Genomic DNA, 23,486 nt, shown 5'->3' on the forward strand with positions numbered 1-23,486 from the left:
AAGAACGAATAAACCAGAAATATTTCCAGTTTCTTTCCAAGTGGAATTGACAAAAAACTACAAGTCTAGCTTGCTGATACCTCTATGCATTTGATCCTGAAGTAATGCATAGTTCCAGTAAGAAACTGGGAACAAAAAGATGTGCAGCCTTCCAGGAAGGCATGCTTGTTAACATACTCTTCAGATACAATTATGGAGGATCATGGAGAAGAACCTTCCAGAGGGTAAAGCCAGTAACTTCAAATGCAGCAAGCAGATGAATTCCTTCTGGAAAGCAGAAATGGGGTCTAACCAAGAATTTACTTCACCACTTGGGTAATCTGTAAAGTTTCTCTTTTGCAACATTTTGCTAGGCTTTGGACCAGTGACTACTTTCCCCCCATTCTTTTTCCAAATAATTTTTCAAATTTCTACCTCACCAGGTATGTGGGAGAGGAGAGCACATACCTCATCTTTTCTTAGTAGGTCACTGTGTCATGAAGAACTATATCCAGACTTGTAAAGTACTGCACATCTTCAAACCATGAATGTAAGAGCCAGCTACAAATAACTACTTAGAAATTTAGTGCTTCTTCCTTTGGAATAGGGTGTGTTCTGTTAGAAGATGGGCATATATAAAAACCTCGGGGATCAGAGGAGTGGACTGTGACAGAGTTGTCCACCAATGTACATTCTCATCTCCTTTTATTACTAGAACTGTTGAGTATTAGCTGGAAACGTGGTTGTCCAGCTAGAGAACTTTATCTCCCACCTTCTAGTTAGATGCGGTTATGCCTGTAATCAGGTCAATGGAATGAATAGTGCTATACATCTCAGTAGCGCTGAGATGTATACCCCTTCCCTTTCTACCATTTTGCTGGGCTAAGATACAGATGTGATGGCAGGTTCTGGGATGGAGGTTATGTATAAGGATAGAAGCACTGACCTACCAGTCTTGAACCACTTACCTCTGGACCTACCAGTCTTGAACCACTTACCTCTGGACCAGAAAAAAACAAAACTATCTTGTTTCAGATATGCATAAATGCAGAGAACAAACTGATGGTTGTGAGAGGAGAAAGGTGGGTGATGGGCAAAATGGTTGAGGGGGAGTGGAAGGCACAGACTTCTAGGGATGGAATGAATAAGTCATAAGGATAAAAGACATAACATGGAGAATATAGTCAATGGTACTGTAATAGTATTACAGGTGACAGATGGTGGTACACTTGTGAGCATAACTAGATTTGTTAACTGGTAGGTCTGAAACTCATGTAACATTGTATGTCAACTATGCTTCAATTAAAAAAAAAGTATCTTGTTTCATATATAGTATCTTTGGGTCTCTGTTAAGGCAAGCTAATCTGTATCCCAACTAAAACCTAGGCCTAAATTTGGAATATAATATTCCAAATAGTATTCTCGTCTCTAAGCCAAGGAAGAGCCATTCTTGAACAAATGGAAAAGAAACTTTTGCTAATCTAAGTCAGGGTTTTGGCTCAATTAAGCCAATAGTGACCACTGGACACTTAATGTAAGCCAATTCAGTATGAGATATTATGGAAGGAAAGACATGGTCCTGTCAGCATTTAACTACCTACTTTTAGATTGTATGTAAAAGAGAAATGAACTTCTATTTTGTTTAAACTGCTGTATTTTGGGTCTTTTTCATATCTAAGAGGATGCTTAGACTGCCTCCTAAACAACATACATTGTTAGAATTTGTTTAAAACCACTGCACAATCACAAAAATAACAAATCAGAGCAGTGTGTGCCTACTGGGAAATATGGACAAAAAAAGACTCTCAGTGTGGAGCTCAGAAGGGATTAGGAGAGTCTCAAGAAAAGGAAGTCCTGGTGGTGAAAATGGCATCATTGAAGGCTGGAATATTTAATTTTCCCTTTCAACCAACCAACCAACCAACCAACATACCTACCTACCTTAGCGCAACTTTTCTTGCAACTATTCTGGTAAAAGAGGTAAGAAACTCCTGCTTTATGGGGGGGGGGCAGGGAGCTTTGAAATAAATCAAGGTACTCCTCTTTTAAAAGTTTTTTTTTTTTTTTTTTGTAAAGTAAGTAACATAGGCATTGGAACACTTGAGAACACTGTAACAATGTAGAACATTTTAAGAAAGTGAAAATCTGAAACAAAATAAAGTGAAGACCATTACCTTGAACAAAAAACTGCAATCATTATTTTAATTTTTTTTCTAGTCTTTCTTCAGTGGGTATACAAGTGGCAATACATGCATTTTTGTATATACTACACAGTATATATACACATACTGTCCCTCTGTTGTGCTTTTTCACTTAGTTTTTTTATGAGCACTTTGTGACATGAAAAATCCTTCAGCTCTTAGTTGCTGTTATTTCTAACATGTTTAATTTCATATAATCAACCACAAAACATAGAAAATCAATATGTACGAAAAGGCAATAATCAAAACACACACACACACACACACACACACACACACACACACACACACACAGAATATTCCCTCTGATGGAAAAATGATCTTATTTTCTCAGCGACCAAACGGAGAAGGGACACCTTGGGAGTGTTTTTAGAGAGGCCTGTAGAAACTACTTTGTATGATCTCATAGCAAAAACAAATAAAAGTAAAAACCGCCAGAGGAAATCTAAAATTACAAAATAAAAACTTTAAGCTTAGTGTTACATGTCTGACCATATTCTACAGTATAGCAGGGCCAGTCCTCCGTCCTTCTATTGTAGTCCAGACCACATTAAAACAAAAGGGTAACTCAGCTGGGTCAAACTCTCATATCTGGGGGTGCTCATCTGAAGTTCCTTCTCTCATGAGACTATTTGCCCATTCCGGGGGAACGTTTGCGCGAAACCAAAATTTCACACATGTAACACTCAAGTCACCCATCTGGCTCTACCCACCTTACTGTATTGGGTCGAAATTTTGTCACAGGAACAAACGTCATCTCCCACGATTTGAGAAAACGACTGACTCAACAGCACCATTAAATTCCTAGAGGCTGCGTTAACGGGCCTTCTGTTTTCCTACCTGCAAAATGGGTCTATTAGCGTGTACGTATGTGTGCGTGTACCGAAAACATCATTTTGAGTCATCTTCCCTGTTTTTGAAAAAGTTGTGCTTGTTTTTATTTGGGATACTCAACTTTTGGATAATTTATCGCTGTAATGGCTTCGAGTGGGAAACAAAAAAAAAAACCCAAAAAACAACACATTCCAGTTGCCTGTAGAGCAGGTGGTCTTCTACCTTACCGGGCAGCCTGAGCAAGTGCTAAGGCTGTTGAGGAGGCAACACACTTTAAAATCGAAGGCTGGGCGGTATTTTTGACTTTTGGCCTCTGCTGCTTCACGTACTTGGTTGCCGCAGTTAGCACATCTGTCCTCCGCCTGGGAACTTCGTACTGAAGCCGGCCCAGAAGTACTTGCTGACTGATGTAAGTACCCAGGGCCGAGCACCCCCCGCCGGGTCCCGCCCCCCGCCGCCCCCCCCCCCCCCCGGCGAGAACACGCCCTCCGTTCCTGCCGCTCGGGCCCGAGCCTTAGGTCTCTATTCCGGGGGCAGCAGCTGCCACGGCCCGCAGCGCACGCGGCCTCCGCGGACCCGCAGCCGCAGCGCCGCCCAGTGCACGCCGGTCCCGCCGCCGGGCGCCCGCTCAGCCCTCGACCCCGCCGTGCGGCTCGGCGGACCCTCGGCCGGCGGCCCGCCCATGCTCTCAGCCACCCGGAAGGCGAGCCGGCTCTTCCACAGGCTCTTTCCGGGCCCGAGAATGGGCGACTCCGCCTCTAAGCTCGTCAGCCCCCAGGAGGCCCTGCCGGGCCGGAAGGAGCCGATCCCGGTGGCGGGTAAGGACCCTGGCACGCGCGGAAGGCGCGGTCATCGGCCTGGGGCGCATGCGCGTCAGCGCCGGCGGCTGCGCGTCCCCCGCCCGCCCGGAGGAGAGCGGAGCGCGGGCCTCGGGCCGAGAGTTCGGCTGGGGTCTGCGCAGGCGCGGAGGGGCTCCGCGAGGGGAGGAGGTGGCGCGCGCGCGCGCGCGTGTGTGTGTGTGTGGGGGGGGGGGCGGGGGGCGCAGCTTTTCCTTTGTTTGGCTTCTCACACCCTAAAGCTGCAGGTAGCACTTTGACGGAATCTAGTGTGTTGGTGTCGCTCACCTAGAGTGCAAGTGCCCCGGCGGCTCCAAACTTTGGGTAGGAAAAGCGCAGACCCGACTCCCGCTCTTTCTCGCAGGTGTGTGCGCGCTCAGCGCCGGCTCCTGCGCCTCCGCTAATACTTCTCCCGTGTGCGGTCCGCTGGGATGCCGGGCCCTTGCGGCGACGCTGCCGCCGTGTGTTGTTGCTGGAAGCAGCGGGATGGTGCACAACGATGGACACTGCAGTTTTGAAGTTGTGTCTCCGTCCACCGTGCCGTTTGCAAAAATTATCCTTAGGATTGCGTTAACCCTCCACTGACCGCCCGGCAGGAGTTGCCCTTGACCCCGCGCTCGCGGGCCTGCGGGTGTCTATCAGTGTCGGAGGGGTCGGCTTTAGAGCACTGCTTTACCAGCTTAAAAATAATTTTCTAATCTCATACGATTACTTTTGGAAAGTGCAGTAAAAAAAAAAAAAAAAAAAAAGCCAGAAAAATGATCACATGCTTTGGGTGCCCATTACCCTAAAAGTTATTCTCCTAAAGCTTAAACGTCAGTTTCTGTCGCAAACCGGTAGCAGAGCGAAGACAGCCCAGGTCCACCAGCCAAGCGACCATTACCATTACCTTGGTGCAGGGCTTCTCGAAGTGTTTTTAAACAAACCCAACTGGGTGATTCTAATGCACTCCATAGTTTGTAAAGCACAGCCTCAGAGCTGCCGGAGGGTTATATGGTGCTTAGTCTTGTACATATAGCTCAATGCCATGATAAATCCTCTACTTAAAAATTCCTAGGAATTCTTTCTCTTTTCCTTAAAGAATTATTGAGTTATAGGAGGAGGCCATGATGCGGGTGTGCACATCACACGCAATATTCAGTATCAGCATGAGATTTGAAAAGGTAGAGGTTTTTTGGACCTGGGGCAGTTTGGAAACTGAAGCGGTGTGACTTGTTTCTCCATCTGCATTAGCACTTCTACTTCCTCTGCTCCTCTGCCTTCAACTCCAACTCATGATCAGCCCAAAAAGTGTATTTATTTTTAAAAAATATTTATTTATTTATTTACTTATTTATTGATTCTATTTATTTATTCATTCATGAGAGACACACACACAGAGAGAGGGAGGCACAGGCACAGGCAGAGGCAGAGGGAGAAAAACAGGCTCCATGCAGGGAGCCTGACGTGGGACTCGATCCCGGGTCTCCAGGATCAGGCCCTGGGCTGAAGCCTGTGCTAAACCGCTGAGCTACCCGGGCTGCCCCAAAAGATAGATAGATAGATAGAGAGATTATTTATTTATTTATTTATTTATTTATTTATTTATTTATTTATTTATTTATTTATTTATTCCTGAGAGACACGCACACACACACACACACACACACACACACAGAGAGAGAGAGAGAGAGAGGCAGAGACATGGGTAGAGGGAGAAGCAGGCTTCATGCAGGGACCCGAATGCGGGACTCAACCCAGATCAGGCCCTGAGCCAAAGGCAGATGCTCAACTGCTGAGCAACCCAGGCATCCCAAAGTTTGTTATATTTTTGACTCAAATTCGGAGAATGAGTTTTAAACTTTATTTTAAAAATAAATTCTCTTGGGCCACCTGGGTAGCTCAGTTTGTTGACTCTCTGCCTTCAGCTCAGGTCTTGATCGTAGGGTCCTGCTCAGTGGGGACTCTGCTTTTCCCTCTCCTGCTCCTCCTGCTTGTGCTCTCTGTCAAATAAATAAAATAATAAAAAAATTCTTTTTACAACCCAGTGTTCATAAATGGGTATTTAAAGGCAATCCTTTTTCAATGGTGAACATCCCCAGCTTGTACTAAACTTCCTCTTTTCCTACTACAGTCTCTTTGATATACCTCCTAGACGTCTAAGAAACAAACAAATGAACACAAAAATCTTAATCAGATTTGCAAACTGGTTCAAGATCACCTTCAACTAAAATTTAGTTCTGCTTAATCAAAGTCTTCCCAATCAATTACCTGATACATAAATGACATTTTTGATGAAAGATAAAGCAACATGGCAGAAACGAGCCAATGATTTATTTGTCACATCCACCTAGTAACTCTAATGGAAAAATCTCAGGGTTTGGCTCTCTTCCAGGTTCTGTCTTTTTATATAGCCATGTGTACATCTCTGTATCCGGACCAGTAAACGGCTTTTTTTTTTGGTGTAGGGCCAAGCCTACAATGCATATGCATATGCAGTGCATATGTCCTTATTGCTCAGCTGTTGCAACTCTTTTCCTCCCCAAATAATTTCAGTTTTAGATTGTGGCCTTTCCAATCACACTCATGGTACAACTCCTGCCTTGACAGGTTGCTAAAGGTTCTGACTGGTCCCAGAAGTGGACAGCATTACCTCCTTGGTAGGTGTTGGTGGCTGTAAGCTTGAAGCTTATGGACTTATTGTTTTGAAAGTCAAATTTATCTCTATCCCAACCTCCAGTCTACCAGCCCTTTACTTCTCTTTATTACTCTGTGTCTGTTGTTAATTGTACCTTGACTTTCAAAAGTTCTGTGACAAAACATCACCTTTTGGTTTTACACGATAAGGCCTGTTTTGTGTCTTTGGTTCAGTCTAGTACTAGGTTCTGTCTTTGTGTTCTATTACCAGATACTTTTGGTGTGAAGAGTTAACATTTTAGCTTTAATCCTACCTCTTTTTGTATTTGTAAGGAAACTTACACCTATTTATAAACTGTGGCCTAGTAGTAGATTTAAGATTGAATCCTTCAGACTTTTTTAGTGTTTAATTTTTCTCAGGCTACCTATAGTGGATGAAAAGATGAATAGTCCTATTTTGGGTGATTGGTTAACAACTAAACTTGGACTAGACCGTCTCATTTGAAGCATACACTGTTCAGGTTAGTGGTGGGTCTGGACAGCACTGGCTGGCAGGGCACACAAGCAGTTTGCCCTATCTTATATGTGGAAGGTGGTCTCTCTCTGTTTCAGTGCCTGGCTCTAAACAGTATTCAGAGAACTTTGGGACTGGGGGGAAAAGTGGAATTCATGCTTGTTGAACTGAATTGGTGGGCAATTAATTGCTAGAGATAGGCAGGAAGTGAAAGGCTTATAATTAAAACTTCAGAGTGCCTTCTGTGTTGTTAAAATGTAAGTTTATTATAGTTAGAACTAATCTTATTTCCAGTGAATTAATTACTGTAAAAGCTCAGTTTTTATTTCGTATGGCACTTTTTTTTTTTTTTTTTGCGTTTTGGAAATATTGCTAATCTTTTTTTGATCAGGTGTTTGGGATTTGGAGATATTCAGGATAACATTGACAGCTCATGTTTAAGCTCTGCTATTTTGCCTTTATATTCTTAGATAGTGGGTTGTATTGTATTACTGTGGGTCTTTTTTTTTTTTTGAGAGAGGAAGCGATGTAGAACACCTGCTCACAGTGTACTCTTTTAAGAACTTTAAATACAAATAGAAAAATGGTAGAACAATATGAGTAATCCAAAAGGTGGCTCCTTGAGAATTGAAATATAACAATAAAATTTATTGTTTTTATTTATTAACTGTAGCTATCTGATAAAAAGGGAAGAAAGTACAAATACACAAAATAATAACTGAGAAGGAGGAGTAGAACATTTAAAGAATGTAAGAGACTATTTAACTCTTTGAAAATAAATTTGAAAACTTAGATGGAATAGATAATTTTTAGGAAAATATAATTGACCTGTACTGATATGAGAAAGATCCCATTCTGTTTAGGAAACAATGATTTTTAGAGAGGAAATGAGGTCAATGAGTTGTCTCCTCTCCAAGCATCATGTTTAGACAATTTTACAGGGGATTTCTACTGAATATTTAAAGAGCAGAAAATTCCAATATTATTTAAACTGAAAGAATTGTCAAATTATTTTTAAGAAGCAAGTGTAATATTGAAACCAAATCTGATAAAAATTGCACAAAAAAGAAAACTACAGACCTGTCTCACTTATATTGATGAAAAATTGCTAAATAAATATGAGTAAACAGAATCCAGAAATGGAATTTAGTCCCAGAATGCAAGGATCGGTCAGTATTAGGAAATCTATTACTATAATTCATCATTTAATTGATCTAAAAAGAAAAATGGTGTAACTGACTTCTGGATGCTAAAAACTTGTTTGATTACATTTAACAGCTATTGGGGATAATAACACTTAGAGATGACTACTTCCTTAACATGATATAATAAATCTGTTTCTGTCCGAAGCTCAACATCATGCTTAATGAAGAAACGCAGAAATTTCCACTGAAGTCCCAATCAAGAAAATATGTGGAGATGGCCTACTTTTGCTCATTCTAGTAGCAGTTGTACCCATTACCAGATACTTTTTTTTAAAACATTTTTTTAAAGATTTTATTTATTCATTCATAAGAGACAGGGAGAGAGAGAGAGAGAGAGAGAGAGAGGCAGAGACACAGGCAGAGGGCTCCATGCAGCCTGAAGCAGGCTCCATGCAGGGAGCCTGTTGTGGGATGTGATCCTGGGACTCCAGGATCACGCCCTGGGTTGAAGGCAGGCGCTAAACTGCTGAGCCACCCAGGGATCCCCCCTTACCAGATACTTTAACAAAAGTATCTGTTGTTAAGGGTTATCATCTTAACTTTAATCTTTTGTGTGTTCTTAAGAAAATTTTTATCTTAAAATTTTTTATTTAATTAAAAAATTTTAAAGAAATTTATTTTAATTCTAGTATAGTTAACATACAGTGTACAGTGATAGGTTAGTTTCAGGTATACAATATAGTTATTCAACAATTCTGTACATTTCTCAGTACTCATCAAGATAAGTGTATTCTTAATCCCCTTCACCTATTTTACCCATCCCTCCCACCTACCATAAAATTTGACTACTGTACATAATGCTGCGATAAACATAGTGCTATATATATGTTTTTGAATTGGTGGTTTCATTACCCAAAGAAAATTTAGGTAAATACCCGTAGCATATGGTAATTCTATTTCTATTTTTTTTTTCATTAAGAGAGGGTGGGGGTAGGAGGGACAGAGGGAGAGGGGAATCTTAAGCAGACTCCATGCCCAGTTGGCTTTGATCTCACAACCCTGAGATCATGACCTAAGCCAAAATCAAGAGTTGGATGCTTAACCAACTAAGCCACCCAGGCGCCCTTATTTCTAATTTTTTGAGGACTCTCCAGACTGTTTTCCACAGTGACTATACCAGTTTGCATTCCCACATGAGGGTTCCTTTTTCTCCACATCTTCACCAACACTTGTTGTTTCTTGTGTTTTTGATTTTAGCCATTCTAATAGATGTGAGGTGGTATCTCATTGTGGTTTTGATTTGCGTTTCCCTGATGATGAGTGATGTTGAACATCTTTTCATGTGTCTGTTGACCATCTGTATGTCTTCTTTGGAGAAATGCCCATTTGTGTCTTGTACCTGATTTTAAATTGGATTATTGCTTTTTTTTTTCTTGGTGTTGAGAAAATTTTCATCTTTTTATAAACTGTGGCCTAGTACATATCTACTTTGCAAGAAGGTGAGATTCAAACCTTCAAACTTTTTTTAATGTGCAGCTCTTCCAAAGCTGCCTAAAGTGGATCAAAGCATGACTAGGCCTACTCTAAGTGATTCATTATTAAATATTGTTTTGTAAATGGTAGCTAATGTAGTCAGATAGGAGAAGGCAATTAGAGATGTACAAATTGGAAAAGAGAAGGTAAAACTGCCACTAGTTTGCAGATCATGAGATTATATACCTAGAAAATCCAAGAGAATTAATAGGAATGTACTTACCTGACAACAACCAGTAGCTTTACTCTATGAAAACAACTTGTTAGGAAATATAATGGAAGAAAGCAGCAACCAAAAAATTAAAATTTATGAATAAACTTGGCAAGAAATATGCAGGACCTATGTGAGGAAAACTTTAAAACACTATGAAGGACACACAAGAAGACTTGCCCAAATGGTGAGATATACCAGGTTCTTGGATAGGAAGACTGAACAGGAAACATATATCATATTCTCCCTATAAGTTAATATATAAAGGTAACATGGTTTTAATTAAAATACTAAATTTTTTTGTTTTATTCTAGAACAGACACACTAATTAGAAAATTCATATGGAAAAATAAACAGGAAGAGTTATGGTAACTTCCAAAGACGAGCAAAGAGGGTCAGCTAGCCCTACCACATAATAAAAGTGAAGCTTAATAATTTAATCAGTGTGGGGACTCCTGGGGGGCTCAGGGCAAGATCCCAGAGGTTGAGGATCAAATCCCACATTGGACTCCCCACAGAGAGTCTACTTCTCCCACAGCCTGTGTTACTGCCTCTCTCCCTGTCTCTCATGAATAGATAAAAAAGATCTTTAAAAAAATTTTTAATCAGTGTGATACTGGTCCATTAATAGGCAGGTCAATGGGACAGAATAGAAAAATCAGAAATTCTTAAATATATATGGGAATGTAGTATAACATACAGGTGATATCTCGAATCAGTGGGGAAAAGATGGAATATTCAATAATAAATGGTTATGGGACAACTGGATAGCTGTATGGAAAAAAAAAGTTGGATCTGTACTCTACATTGTAAACCAGGGTAAGTTCCCAAACAGATGTTTGATGATAATAGCTCATGCTTATTGAGTGTGTAGTGTATGTCAGGCACTCTAGTAATTACTTTACATTTACTAAGACATTTAAACCTCACAGTGACCTTGCGAGATAGTAATTATTATTAATCTCATTTATTGATGTGGATGCTAGGTCCATATGGGTTAGGTGACTTATCTAAGGTCATATAGCTAATAAGTGGTGGAGCTAGGACATGAATGTGGGCAGTTGGGCTCTAGAGTTTGTGATCTTAACTACTGTACTCTGCTGTTTTTCCATTTGGTTACATGTAAAAATGAAACAATTTAAGTGTGAGAAAGGGAGAATTCCTTTATAATCTTAGGATGAGGAAAGCCTTTCTACTTTGACTTGAAAATCAGAAGACTTAAAAAATTGATAAATTAGATAACATCAAAGTAAAAGTCTTCTCATGGCAAAAATTACGGTAAGCAAATTCAAAAGACAGACTGGGGTAAGTATTTGCAACTTATAAGTAAAGGACTATTCTCCCTAATATATGAGAAGCTCCTAGAAATTAATAAGAAAACACCAACATCCATTAGAAAAATAGGCAGAGGTTATGAACAGATAGTTTAAAGAAAAGCAAGTACAATTGGCTCTTATATAAAGGGGTGCTCAACCTCACTTATAATGAGGAGGATGCAAACACCATTTTTCATTTTTCAGATTGGCAAAACTCCAGAACTTTGATGGTACACTCTGTTGGTAAATCCTTAAGGAAAAAGGCACTCTTGTACATTGCTGGCGAGAGTGTAAATTGGCTCCACTCTTATGGAAGGCAATTTGGCAATATCTATAAAAAATTTAAATGCATATACCTTTTGACCCAGGAATTCAATTCTGGGAATTTATACTACAGATACACTTGCACGCATGCCAAATGATGACTATACCAGGTTATTCACTGCAGCTTTGTTTGCAGTAGCCAAATATTGGAAACAACCCAAATGCCCATCAATAGGGGCTAGTTAAATAAATTGTGGTTCGTCCTCACAATGGAATATGCAGCTGTAAAAAAGAACGTGCAAAATCTATATGAATGGGTATAGAGAGATTGCCAAGATATAGTGTTACATGAAAAAAGCAAGGTCAGAACAGTGTTATATGGTATGCTAATTTTTGTGTGAACAGGGAGGAAAATAATAAGATGTATGCACAAAGAAACTTTGAAAGGATGGCTAAGAAGCTAATAGCTGGCGAGAGGGCTGTGCAGTGAACTGAAGATGGATGGGACACACAAGTGGGAGACTTTTCCTTCATGCTTTCTTGTAACTTGATTCTTGTAATGTGACTGCAATATTGAGTTAAATAACTCTGGTATGAGGATGATCTCTTTCTGTGGTATTTAGTTTAATTGACCACCTTTCTATCATCTTTTGTCATCCCTATTTCAAGTTCTTTTTCTTTTTTAAATTTTGCTCTCTTTTTCTTGTCAAGTAAGTCCCTTTTCTTCCTCAACTTGCTTTTGTAATCAAAATCTACATTTTGGCGTGATTTAAAAAATCTAAATTTAGAGGGTGAAATTGGAATAAGTTAACCCAAGTCATTTTACATTTCATAAATATTCATTTTTATTGAAGCATCAATTGTGGTGGCATCATTTATACAAAGAAAAGATCTTTGGGGACAAATTCCTTCCACTATTATGTAGAAAGCATTATGTGTATTTCTTTTATTTTGAGTGATGTACATAGACTTTTAAAAGAAAATGATAGAAAACAATTTTCCTTTTAGAAAAATTTTCCCCAATGTGTGATTAATTTCTAAATTGGAGGACATAGAACTATTATTTCTCTTCTTTGCATCTTGTCTGAAGCTCTTTATTTTACCCTCTGTTTTAGAACCTTGAGTATTTCCCTGAAGTCCCTGGGTATATAAGGGTATTCCATACCCCCCATGATCTGATCCTTATCTTCCCAGCCTTTCTTCCTGCTGTGCCCCTATAGAACCCTATCCTCTGGCTAACATATATTTCAGTGTTTTGCCTCTGAAGTTGCTCATGTGATTCTACCCAAGTGGGTTTCACATGCCCACTTGGAAGTGTTTCATTTTGTCATTCATTAAATGCTTATTAAATGCTTGCCTAGGTAAAATATTTTTTCCATATGTTCTTACCCTGCCTCTTCCTCAAAACTTGCCCTGATTGGATTCCATTTCTCCTATAAATACAAACCTTTTCACTCCAACTTAAGAGATCCCTTTCTTTTCTTTTGGACAAATAATTATATACTATTTCATGAATCCTCCTTTTGGATCTTGCATTCTTACTTAGATGTCGTGTTGCTACCCAGATTGTTAAGTCTATGTCTTTTCTCCTCATATGAGAGGGAGTTCCCTTGAAAGATGGCCGTCCAGAGGGAGGAGCTGTCTTTCACTCCTTGAAGGGAGGGGCTGGGCATGGTCCACACTGTTTTATCCTTTAGTCTATAGTACTCTGCAGATGATACTGCCTACATCAGGCACTCAGTTATGATTTGTGGATATCGAGTAAAATATGGCTAATGCTGGTTGAAGGTGGTCTTTTTGTGAGACCATTGTATGACCAGTGTGACACAGAAAAGCTAACATAGTTGATCTTTTGTCCCTGGGGTATATATTCTAGATCATTTTTTCACTATGGTGATAGATTTGGGCTGATTTCAGACTTTCTTCTTAACTACTCTTGTCACCAGTAGTAAACTTTTCTGTTGGCCAGGTTGAGCGATGAGGAGCCCCTCATCTTTAAATCTCTAGGCAGGGACTTGCTAGAAATCTGCAGCAGTGATTGGGAAAGAGCCATCCTGCCCAGCATAGTCCTGCCCTGCTTCCTTCCAGATCGGGGTGATAGCAAGCCCCTGCTTCAGCTGGGGGAGGGAGGAGAGTGAAGACAGCTGAGGTGAGAAATGGGAAGCTGGTTGGGTGAGGAGATATCAGCCTGTGACATGGGTCCCCAGAGAGCCAGTAGCCTCCACACCCTCATCAAGAACAGAGTGGAGGCCTTTTTGCTAGGCTTGGTCTGCCCCTTCATAGCCCCCAGTGTCTTGCCAACCATCACCCCTGCTGCCTTGGAAGATGTCCAGGACCCTTCCCATGCCGTAGCAGCTGGCTGGCCCTGTCCTTTTGCACCAGCCCAAATCTTCAAACTCTGGTGAAGTATGAAAGACTGAATTCTGCAAAAGATGGATTCGGAGTGTCAATGCACGATGAGTGAAAGTTGTTGATCCTCTGTATCCTGTTCTTTCATCTCTCTTCCATCATAAATTCCCAATTTGTTTGAGAGAATCCAGTATCTAATGTCTTGTGAAAATGTAGTACTAGATTGCAAAACTGCAGAAGGGCAGGAGCTGTCTTATTTATTGTGCCTGGAACACAGTAGGCTGATGATAAATATTTGTGGAATGACTGTATCATATTATATCATGAGCTCTGAGAGGTGGGCCCCAACGAGCTCTTATTCAGTGTATTGGGGGTGGGGGCAGGGAGCTTTCATATACATTAAGGAACTTATACATATTTTGTTACTTAGGTACTTTGGTTAAACTGCTTATGCCTAGCATGTCAATATGCTAGTGCATACATTGTTCAAAAAATGGCAGGAAGCTCCACCCGTAGGAGGAAATCTTAGTATAATTATATAACTTCAGGATGACTTGGGGGCTTCTGCACAGGTCCTCAGCTCCCAACCCACTCAAGCTGCCTTGCACATGGGGCTATCCAGCAAACACCTACCTAGCTAGACATCTCCTTGGCAGGAACTGCTGGTTTTAAAACCAGAATACATTCCTTCCCTGCTTTTGTCCTTTCCCTCTCCTCCCTTCTACTGATAGATTGCAGTCTTCTGAGTTGAGTAACTTCTGTTGCATTTAGCTGACATGATGACACTCTTCATCCTGGAGTTAGAAACTTCCTCTACCTTGCTGCTAACCTCAGTGTTCCTGATCTCTGCCCCCCATCCCCCACCCCCACTCCCAGCTCTTAGTTCCTTCCTTCAAAGTTGTTTGCTTTCATCCTCACAGCCTATCTCAGTCTTCTGGGTCTTTCAAGCAGGCTCAACTGAGTTCTTCCCCTTCCATGCTGCTTTCTGGGGGTGGTTTCCACTTTGACTGCTCTTAAGAATTTGTTGTGGAGCTACAGCTTTGGGGCCTGGTTGTGCCCTTTGATTGTACTGTGTCTCCTCAAGGAGGTGAAAGTTGAGTTCCTTTAATATATCTGGAGCTCAGTGATTGCTATTTTTCTTTCTGGTGGTTCCTGAACTTTTATTCTGGTTATGGTGCCCTGCTGGCATGGATAGAGGTCTTGGGTTACAGTGACTAAGCTGCTGCTTGGTTTTCTGGTCTTTTTCTCCTGGATATCCTATCAAAGTGCTCTTCCCATTTGGCGAAATACTTGACTATTTGACTCATGATCCTGTTAAAGGATAAACTGATGCATATTAATTTTTTAAAGAGTTTAGTTGAACAAAAGTTGACTTGAATTGGGCAGCGTCCAATCTAGAAGATAGGAGCTCCAAGGAGCTTGTACAAAAATGAAGGACTTTTTTATAGGCCAAAGGTAATGGGAACAAGGAAGTTATACTAGGCAAAACAGCAGGTTGGTTATTGCAAGGATATGTTCCCCTAGGCAATGGCAGATTAGTTAGGGTTGATCAGGCAATTCCTGATTGACTAGTTTAGAATTTCATTTCTGGGAGAGCCAAAACTGTAACAAAGTTAAGTCTTGGTTTGGTGATGTGGGGCTTCAGAGAAGCGACTCCATTTTGAGCCAATTGTCTTGTTTTATTTTTTTAATAATACCTGATGCTTGATTGTACCTTGACCAAAGACCACCATATCCTCTGGGTTAGCTGGGATCTGTTCTATAAGCTGAGTCTCTTATGAAAGGTCAAATAAGGTTATTGTCCTTCATAAAGAAAGACACGGTTTCTTATATTTCTGTAGGGCTTTTGTATGATTTTGTGTGAGCATATCTACAGTGTTTCTCAGCAGGGTGTATTTCTGATCCACTAGCTTGTTGTTGAGTATGTGTATTAAATTTGCATTATAATGTAAGAAAGACTGGTAATAGTGAAACTGGAAGAAATGCAGTTACAATATGTTCCAATGAATATATTATCATTACATTTTTAAAAAATGAAGGATAGAATTGAGAAACATTGAATGTCTTCCCAGAGCATATATAGAAAATGAATTCTTTTGAAAATGTTACCATGGCAAAGTAATAACATTAGTGTTGAATTTTCTTCTGTAACTTTTTCATATTTTGCCTTTGATTATTTTTATTTGTAGTTTGCTGTTAGGTAATTTATACTTTGCTTAGGTCAAATGCAGTGTGAAAAATTAAGAAGAAACATTGTTCACATGAGGCCAAAATGTATTCTTTGTCCAACTAAAAAAAAAAATTGATATTTTAACAGATTTTACCCAAAAGGCAAGAGTCATGAAAATGAAATACTGTGAGGGAATTCATAGCTTTCCAGCTGGAGAAAATGAAAGCTACAGTAAAAAATCCTGAATGTACCATCGTTAGCAGATGAAAAGAAAACCATGTTAGAGTTTGCAGAATGGAGTAGCCAGCTGTCAAATCGAGCCCCGGAGAAAACACTGCATTGCTGAAAACCTCTGTTTCCTTATCTCTTCTTAAGAGCCAATTCATAAAGAGCTACGTCATCGAGCAGTCAGCTCTCTGCAGCAACTCCTGCTGGTCCCCAGAGTTCCTAGCTGCCCACTTAGCATTCCTTGCACAGCGAGTTGTGTGCACTGGCTTGTAGAAATGCCGCACGGAGCTCCTCACTCCCCCCACCAAGGACTGCAGTGGGCCTGATAAGGGCCCGAGCTCAGGCGGGGGCTCTCCCTGACAACCGGAGGCAGGTTGCTGGGAGACCGCATACCTCCAAGAGTGGAAACTGCATCCAACTGCCTCTGAATGTAAAAAAAAAAAAAAAAAAAGGTTTGAGGAGCCCCTTGCAGATAACTTTTTATTTTAAGAAACTGAAAAATAATTTTTTTTCCTTCTTCAGGCTTATGTTCCTACTATGAAGCTCTGTGGATTTATTTTGTTGAGTGGAATAAATTAAAGGGAATGGCTATTTTCTGATGAAAATTAGGAGTTGGGAGAATAAGATTATATTGCTCTTTGCTGCAGTCGTTTTGGGGCAACCCACACCCGATTTAAGGAATAAGCTGTATAAATTTAAATATGAATTTCCAGGGGCAAGCTATGAACCAAGGGGTTTCTACTAATACATTGCTGGAACTTAGGACTGAATTGTTTTGGTTAGGACAAACCTGACAATATTTTCTTTCTTAGGATAAGGAGACTCATTAAAAAGCTGAAGTCTAGGGTTCATTTTCTCTATATATTTGCTTTGGAACTTGTAGAATAGTTGACAAACAAAATTGATTTAATTTTAAAAATGAGGATTCTCTACTGTTATCATCATATGGTCACATGAAACTAATTAGAAAGGAAACGAGATCTCTGCCCTGAGTCTCCTGTTTCTCTATCCAGTGAATCTGGTACTGGGCTATTCTCACTGTCCCAGAGTGGGCTCCTTTTGAGGCCAGCCAGTTTATGCTAGGATAGCTTCTTCTTGCTTCAGGGCCTTGATTACTTAAATCTCAGACTTTAATTTATATTTTTGCTCAAAGCTTGATTTGTCAGTAAGTTTTTAATTATTTTCATTCTCTTGTCCCAACTTCTAAAGTAACTAGTGTCCAAAACATTGTTGATGTATAATAAAAATGGACCAACTCACATTCTCTGCATTTCACTCTTCTCATTTATTAGCATGTCATGGAAATATCGCCAAGTAGCTGCCATATTTAAAATATTCTTTTTTTTAAATTCTATTTATTTTTATTTTTATTTATGATAGGCACACAGTGAGAGAGAGAGAGAGAGGCAGAGACACAGGCAGAGGGAGAAGCAGGCTCCATGCACCGGGAGCCCGACGTGGGATTCGATCCCGGGTCTCCAGGATCGCGCCCTGGGCCAAAGGCAGGCGCCAAACCACTGTGCCACCCAGGGATCCCTAAAATATTCTTTTTAAAAAATTAATAGACTGTATAGCCTTGAGCAGTTTTAGGCTTGTAGAAAAACTCAGTGGGAAATTCAGGGAATTCTCATATATACATGCCCCCCACCCAATTTCTCCTATTGTTAATGTTTAGTGTTAGTGTGGTACATTTGTTACAATCCATGAGCCAATATTGATACACTATTATTAACTAAAGTCCATGCTTCATATTAGAGTTCATTTTTTATTTTTGTATATTCTATGGGTTTTGACAAATCTATAGTGACGTATATCCAGCCATTAAAGTATCATACAGAGTAGTCTGACTGCTCTAAAAATCCCCCCGTGTTCTGCCTGTTTATCTCTTCCTCCCTACTGAACCCCTGGCAACCACTTGTTTTTACTGCCTTCATAGTTTTGTTTTTCCCAAAATATCACTTATATGGAATCATACAGTATGTATCCTTTTCAGATTGGCTTCTTTCACTTAGCAGTATGCATTTCGGGTTCCTCCATATTTCAATAGATCATTTCTTTTTCAGTGCTGAATAATATTGCATTGTATGAGTTTATTTATCCTTTCACCTACTGGTTGCTTCCAAGTTTTAGTAATTATGAATAAAGCTACTATAAACATTTTTTTTTAAAAAATATTTTATTTATTTATTCATGAGAGACACAGTGAGAGAGGCAGAGAGACATAAGCAGAGGGAGAAGCAGACTTCCTTCATGGAGTCCAATGCAGTACTCAATCCCAGAACACTGGGATCATGACCTGAGCTGAAGGCAGATGCTTAACCACTGAGCCACTCAGGTGTCCCTACTATAAACATTCTTATACAAGTTTTGTGTGGACATGTTTTTAATTTCTTTGGGTAAATACCAAGAAGCATAATTGTTGGATTGTGTGGTATGAGTATGCTTCATTTTTTAAAAAAAAAACTGCTAAACTGTAGTCTAAAGTGGTTGTACCATTTTGCATTCTTACCACCAATGAATGGGAGTTCCTGTTACTTTACATCCTTGTTAGCATTTGGTGTTGTCACTGTTTTGGATTTTAGCCATTCTAGTAGGTATCCAGTACTACCTTGTTGTTTTAATTTGCAATTCCCCAATGACATATGATGGTGAACATATTTTCAAATGCTTATTTACCATCTGTATATCTTCTTTGGTGAAGTGTCTATTCTTGTCTTTTGTTCATTTTTAAATTGGATTGTTTTCTTATTGTTGAGTTTTAAGTGTTCTTTATTTGGGAGAACAATCCTTTATCAGATGTCTTTTGCAAATATTTTCTTCTAGTCTGTGGCTTGTTTTCTTATGCTCTTGACAGTGCCTTTGCAGAGCAGACATTTTAATTTTAATGAAGTCTAACTTATCAATTTTTTCTTTCATGGATTACACTTTGATGTAGTGTCTAAAAAATCATTGCCAAACCTAAGTTCACCTAAATTTTCTCCTATGTTGCCTTGCAGAAGTTTTATAGGTTTGCATTTTAAATTTTGAGTTAGTTTTTGGGCTATTCATTTCCATTGTTCCATTTGTCTGTTCTTTTACCAATACCAATCAATACCACACTGTCTTGATTATATAGCTTTATAGTAAGTCTTGAAGTTGGGTAGTTTCAGTGCTTCAGCTTTCTTCAATTGCATTGGCAACTCTCGCTGCCCCCTGCCTCTCCATATAAACTTTAGAATCAATTTGTCAATATCTACAAAATAATGGGATTTTGATGGGATTGTATGGAATCTATAGATCAAATTAGGAAGACCTAACAATTTGACAATAGTGAGTCTTCTTATCCATGTACATGGAATAACTCTCCATTTGTTTTAGATTTTCTTTAATTCCTTTCGACTTTATAGTTTTTTCAAATAGATCTCAAATATATTTGGTTAGATTTATACCTCAGTGTTTAATTTCTTTTAGTGCTAATGTAAATGGTATTTTTTTATTTTAAAATTTTTTTGGTATTTTTTTTAATTTCAAATTCCAATTGGTTATCACTGGCATGTAAGAAAACAGTTAACTTTTGTATATTAACCTTGTATTCTTTAACTTTCCTTAATCACTTATTAGTTCTAGGAGTTTGTTTATTTGTTGATTCTTTGGGATTTTCTACACAGTCATCTCATCTGTGAACAAAGACAGTTTTATTTCTTTCTTCCCACTCTGTATCCCATGTTTTCCTTTTCTTATTGGATTAGCCAGTACTTCTAGTATGATGTTGAATAGCAGTAGTGAGAGGGGACATCCTTGCCTTGTTCTGATCTTGGTGGAAAAGCATCTCATTTCTCATCATTAATTATCATGTTAGCTGTAGGTTTTTTTTGGTACATATTCTTTTATCAGGTGGAGGAAATTCCTCTCTTTGCTAAATTCCCTAGTTTGCTAAAAATTTGTATATTTTTAATGGTTGCATAATATCCCATGGTATGTATGTACTATAATTTATTAGAACAAATGAAAAAAAGACAACTTCTGTATCAGTTATTAAGTATTTAGCTCCAGTAGTACTATAGGTGTGTTTAGTAATTATGGCATGTGGTTAATGTATGGTAATAACTTGTGAATACCTTCCTTGTAAAATCTAGCCAAAAGGAAATAAAGTTTGTGTTAGGTTATGCAGTGCCTTGAAGTCATCTTAAGTAAGGAGTTCAGATCAGAATGGAAAATGAAAAGAATGTAACTTCAGTGATGATGTATACTTTGGGGGGAAATTAGAGGTGCAGGTGGGCATATGGTAAGCATCTTATCCATGAAGTATAAACATCCTATGAGTCTTTGATGCTTGCTGGTATATTTGGATTGGATTTTATATACAGCTTGGCAGCCAGGTTATGGTATTGGTATTGTTTGTTCTGAGAACTTGAAGGTTGATTTTTACCCACTTACATTTGATGAACTGGACTAAAAAAGTTTTAGCACCTTTGCTATAAGCCGGAGGTTGGCAAAATAGACCTGTGGGCCAAATTTAGCCTGCAGCCCATTTTTTTTTTAGTAGCAGTACTGCATTAGGAGGGCACATTTTAATTTATTTTTTAATTTAAGATGATAAAGGACTCTTAAATCTGATGAATTTAAGTTGTACTAGTATTTAACCTAGCTAATTATGGCAAAATGTAACTGTAACAATAACAAAGTAGTAATCTAACCAAAACAATGACAAAACTCCTATATTATCTGAATAATCCTCATTGTTTGTATAAACAAGAACCAAAGTTGCTGGATTGTTGTGAAACTCTATGCTTTGCTTTGGCAGGGTGGGTGTAATATTTTGCCACATTTGATCTCCCATACTGCTGATCAGAAATCATTAATAATATAGTATATGTATCTTGACAACAAAGAAGTCATTTCATTGGGGTTGTTGAAGTTTATTTACCAGCATATGAACTAATTTTACATGATACCTGAGCTTAAAATTAATCATTACTATCTCTGCAATTTTGTGTTTTATGTGGTCTCATAGCATGTATATTTTGCATCATAATTACTTGTGCTCATGTCTGACACTGCCATGAAATTGTGCACCTTTTAGGAGCTGAATCTAGGTTTGGTTCATCCTTATGTTCCTCTCAGGGCCTAGGATAGAGTTTTGTGAATACTAGATGAATAATAAGTATTGAGTGAGTAAATGAATGAGTAAATGAACCAATTGCCCAGAAAAACTAATGGCAGTCTTACATACTGTCTATATAGAATTGTTCCAATTGACATTTGTATGTTTGTTATCTGAGGATTGGAGGAAACCAACCATGATCTAAGAGTCCTTCGATATTTTAAATCTGTTATCATAATTTTATTTCTCTCCACTCTGCCTCCCTCCCTAAACTCCTATGAATGGCAAATTTGGTTATTGTGAATAACTTTTCAATAGAAACATCTGTTGAGGGCAGCCCGGGTGGCTCAGTGTTTTAGCGCCGCCTTCAGCCCAGGGTGTGATCCTGGAGACCCCAGGATCAAGTCCCATGTCGTGCTCCCTGCATGGAGCCTGCTTCTCCCTCTGCCTGTGTCTCTGCCTCTCTCTCTCTCTCTTTCTGTGTCTCTCATGAATAAATAAATAAAATCTTAAAAAAAAAAAAAAGAGAAACATCTGTTGATGTAGAAAGTGGCCAATTAGTAAAAAACATAAAGTAAATATAATACAATATTAAATATCATAAAGAAGATATAATAAAATTTGCCCATTACTGCTTTTTATACTTTATACCATTTTTATTTTTGTGAAATATAGTTTGTGGTAGTCTCTTTAAGAGAAGATCTAGGGTGGTAAGCTTTCTGTCTGGAAGTTTGTATATCTGAAAAATTCCTTTATTTCACTTTCACATTTGAATGCTTATTTGGCTAGGTACAGAAATCTCCATTCAAGATTTGTTCTGTTTCGTTTTTTAGCACTGAAGTTCTTGTTTCTAGAGAGGTTGATAAGAAGTCTGCTTTGGATTAGATTCTTGATTGTTAATATTATTTTTTTTCTGATAACTTTTGGGATTCTTTATTTTGAGGTTCTAAAAATTGTCTACATTATTATGCAGCTCAGCACTGGTAACTGTCATTCTGAAGCCTTTGTCTTTTTTTTTTTCATTCTAAGAAGTTCTTTGATGTTATTTCTTTAAACATTGGTTTCTCTGTATTTCTATTTCTCCTTTATAAACTTCTGTTTGTTAGATATTGTAAAGCTAGAGCTGTTTTCTATGATTTTTTTCTTTTAAACTTTCTATCTGTTTATCCTTTCTTCTTATATTCTGGAAGAATTCTTTACCCTTAATCTCCTAGCTGACTAATTTTGCTATTTTTTCATTCTGCTACAGAGCTGTTCTATTAAATTCATAATGGCAACAATTACATTTCTTCATTTTTCAGATCTTCTCTTGAGTCTGTTTTATAAAAATCAAGATCCTATTGTTTCATGGATATAATGCCATCTTTTACATCTATAAAGGTATTATTTATTTTTCTTATAAATGTTTAGTTCTGAAGCTCTTCAAGCTGTGAAGGTTTCTTGTTCTGGTCTTTCTCCAAATCGACAGCCCTCATATTTCTAATTATTCCTGACTGTGAGCTCATCTTTTCTAGACTCTCCACAATCTCAGTTTGGAAGGGGGGAGGGGTCAAACGGCCTTGGGTGCTTGTGTTCTTTACTGTTTTCAGTGGGAATAGCGGTTGGGCAGAACTGACAGCAGCTGGCTTTTAGAGCTTGTCTGGTCACCAGTTTGTCCTGGATATCATCATCTACCTGGGGACTTTCTCTATTTCTTCATCCTAAACCCTGACCTAAACCCTGGGTGGAGAAGGAAGATCGTACAGGGATTCAGAACAATAAACTGCTCCCTCTTCCACAGCTTTCCCAGACCCTTACCAACAGGCTGTTCCTAGCCCCTCTCCCACTCCAGAGTGCTACCACGTGTAGTCACAGAGCTCCCACGGTGCTGCACTCATGTCTTGGTCTATCCTTGCCTCTTGCTCATCTCAACTGCACCTTTCCATCTGCCAGGAATTACTAGAAGCCTTGAGTCTTTTCACAATTTTTTAAATTTAAATTTCTTACTTTGAAATAATCGTAGATTCACCTGCAGCTGTAAAAAATAACACCCTTCACCCAGGTTCTCCAGTGGTAACATCTTGCAAATCTTTTGTACATTACAACCAGGTTATAGTCAGTGTACACAACAGTTCTATCACAAGGACCTCTGTGTTGCCCATATAAAGCTACACCCCACCTCCTTCCCCACTGCCAGCCCATCCATAACACCTGGCAACCACTAATAT

At 39.1% G+C, this 23,486-nt stretch overlaps 1 protein-coding gene across 3 annotated transcripts in view; it reads left to right on the forward strand.

Moving 5' to 3' along the window:
• Nucleotides 1-3,404: 3,404 nt before the first annotated feature.
• Nucleotides 3,405-23,486, forward strand: part of MSRA (methionine sulfoxide reductase A) — a 423,682-nt gene continuing 403,600 nt past the window's right edge. The window contains exon 1 of one of the 3 annotated variants that reach the window (XM_055299897.1): nt 3,405-3,423. Coding sequence is in view for 2 of the 3 variants with exons in the window: in XM_055299894.1 (XP_055155869.1) it covers nt 3,697-3,832 (136 nt within the window). In the remaining variant the exon portion in view is untranslated. Of the gene's footprint in view, nt 3,424-3,506; nt 3,833-23,486 lie in introns of those variants that run through there. The other 2 variants (XM_055299894.1, XM_055299893.1) reach the window with 2 other exon arrangements.

This window comes from Nyctereutes procyonoides, unplaced genomic scaffold (genome assembly GCF_905146905.1).
Source record: "Nyctereutes procyonoides isolate TBG_1078 unplaced genomic scaffold, NYPRO_anot_genome, whole genome shotgun sequence".
NCBI classification, from domain to species: Eukaryota; Metazoa; Chordata; class Mammalia; order Carnivora; family Canidae; genus Nyctereutes; species Nyctereutes procyonoides.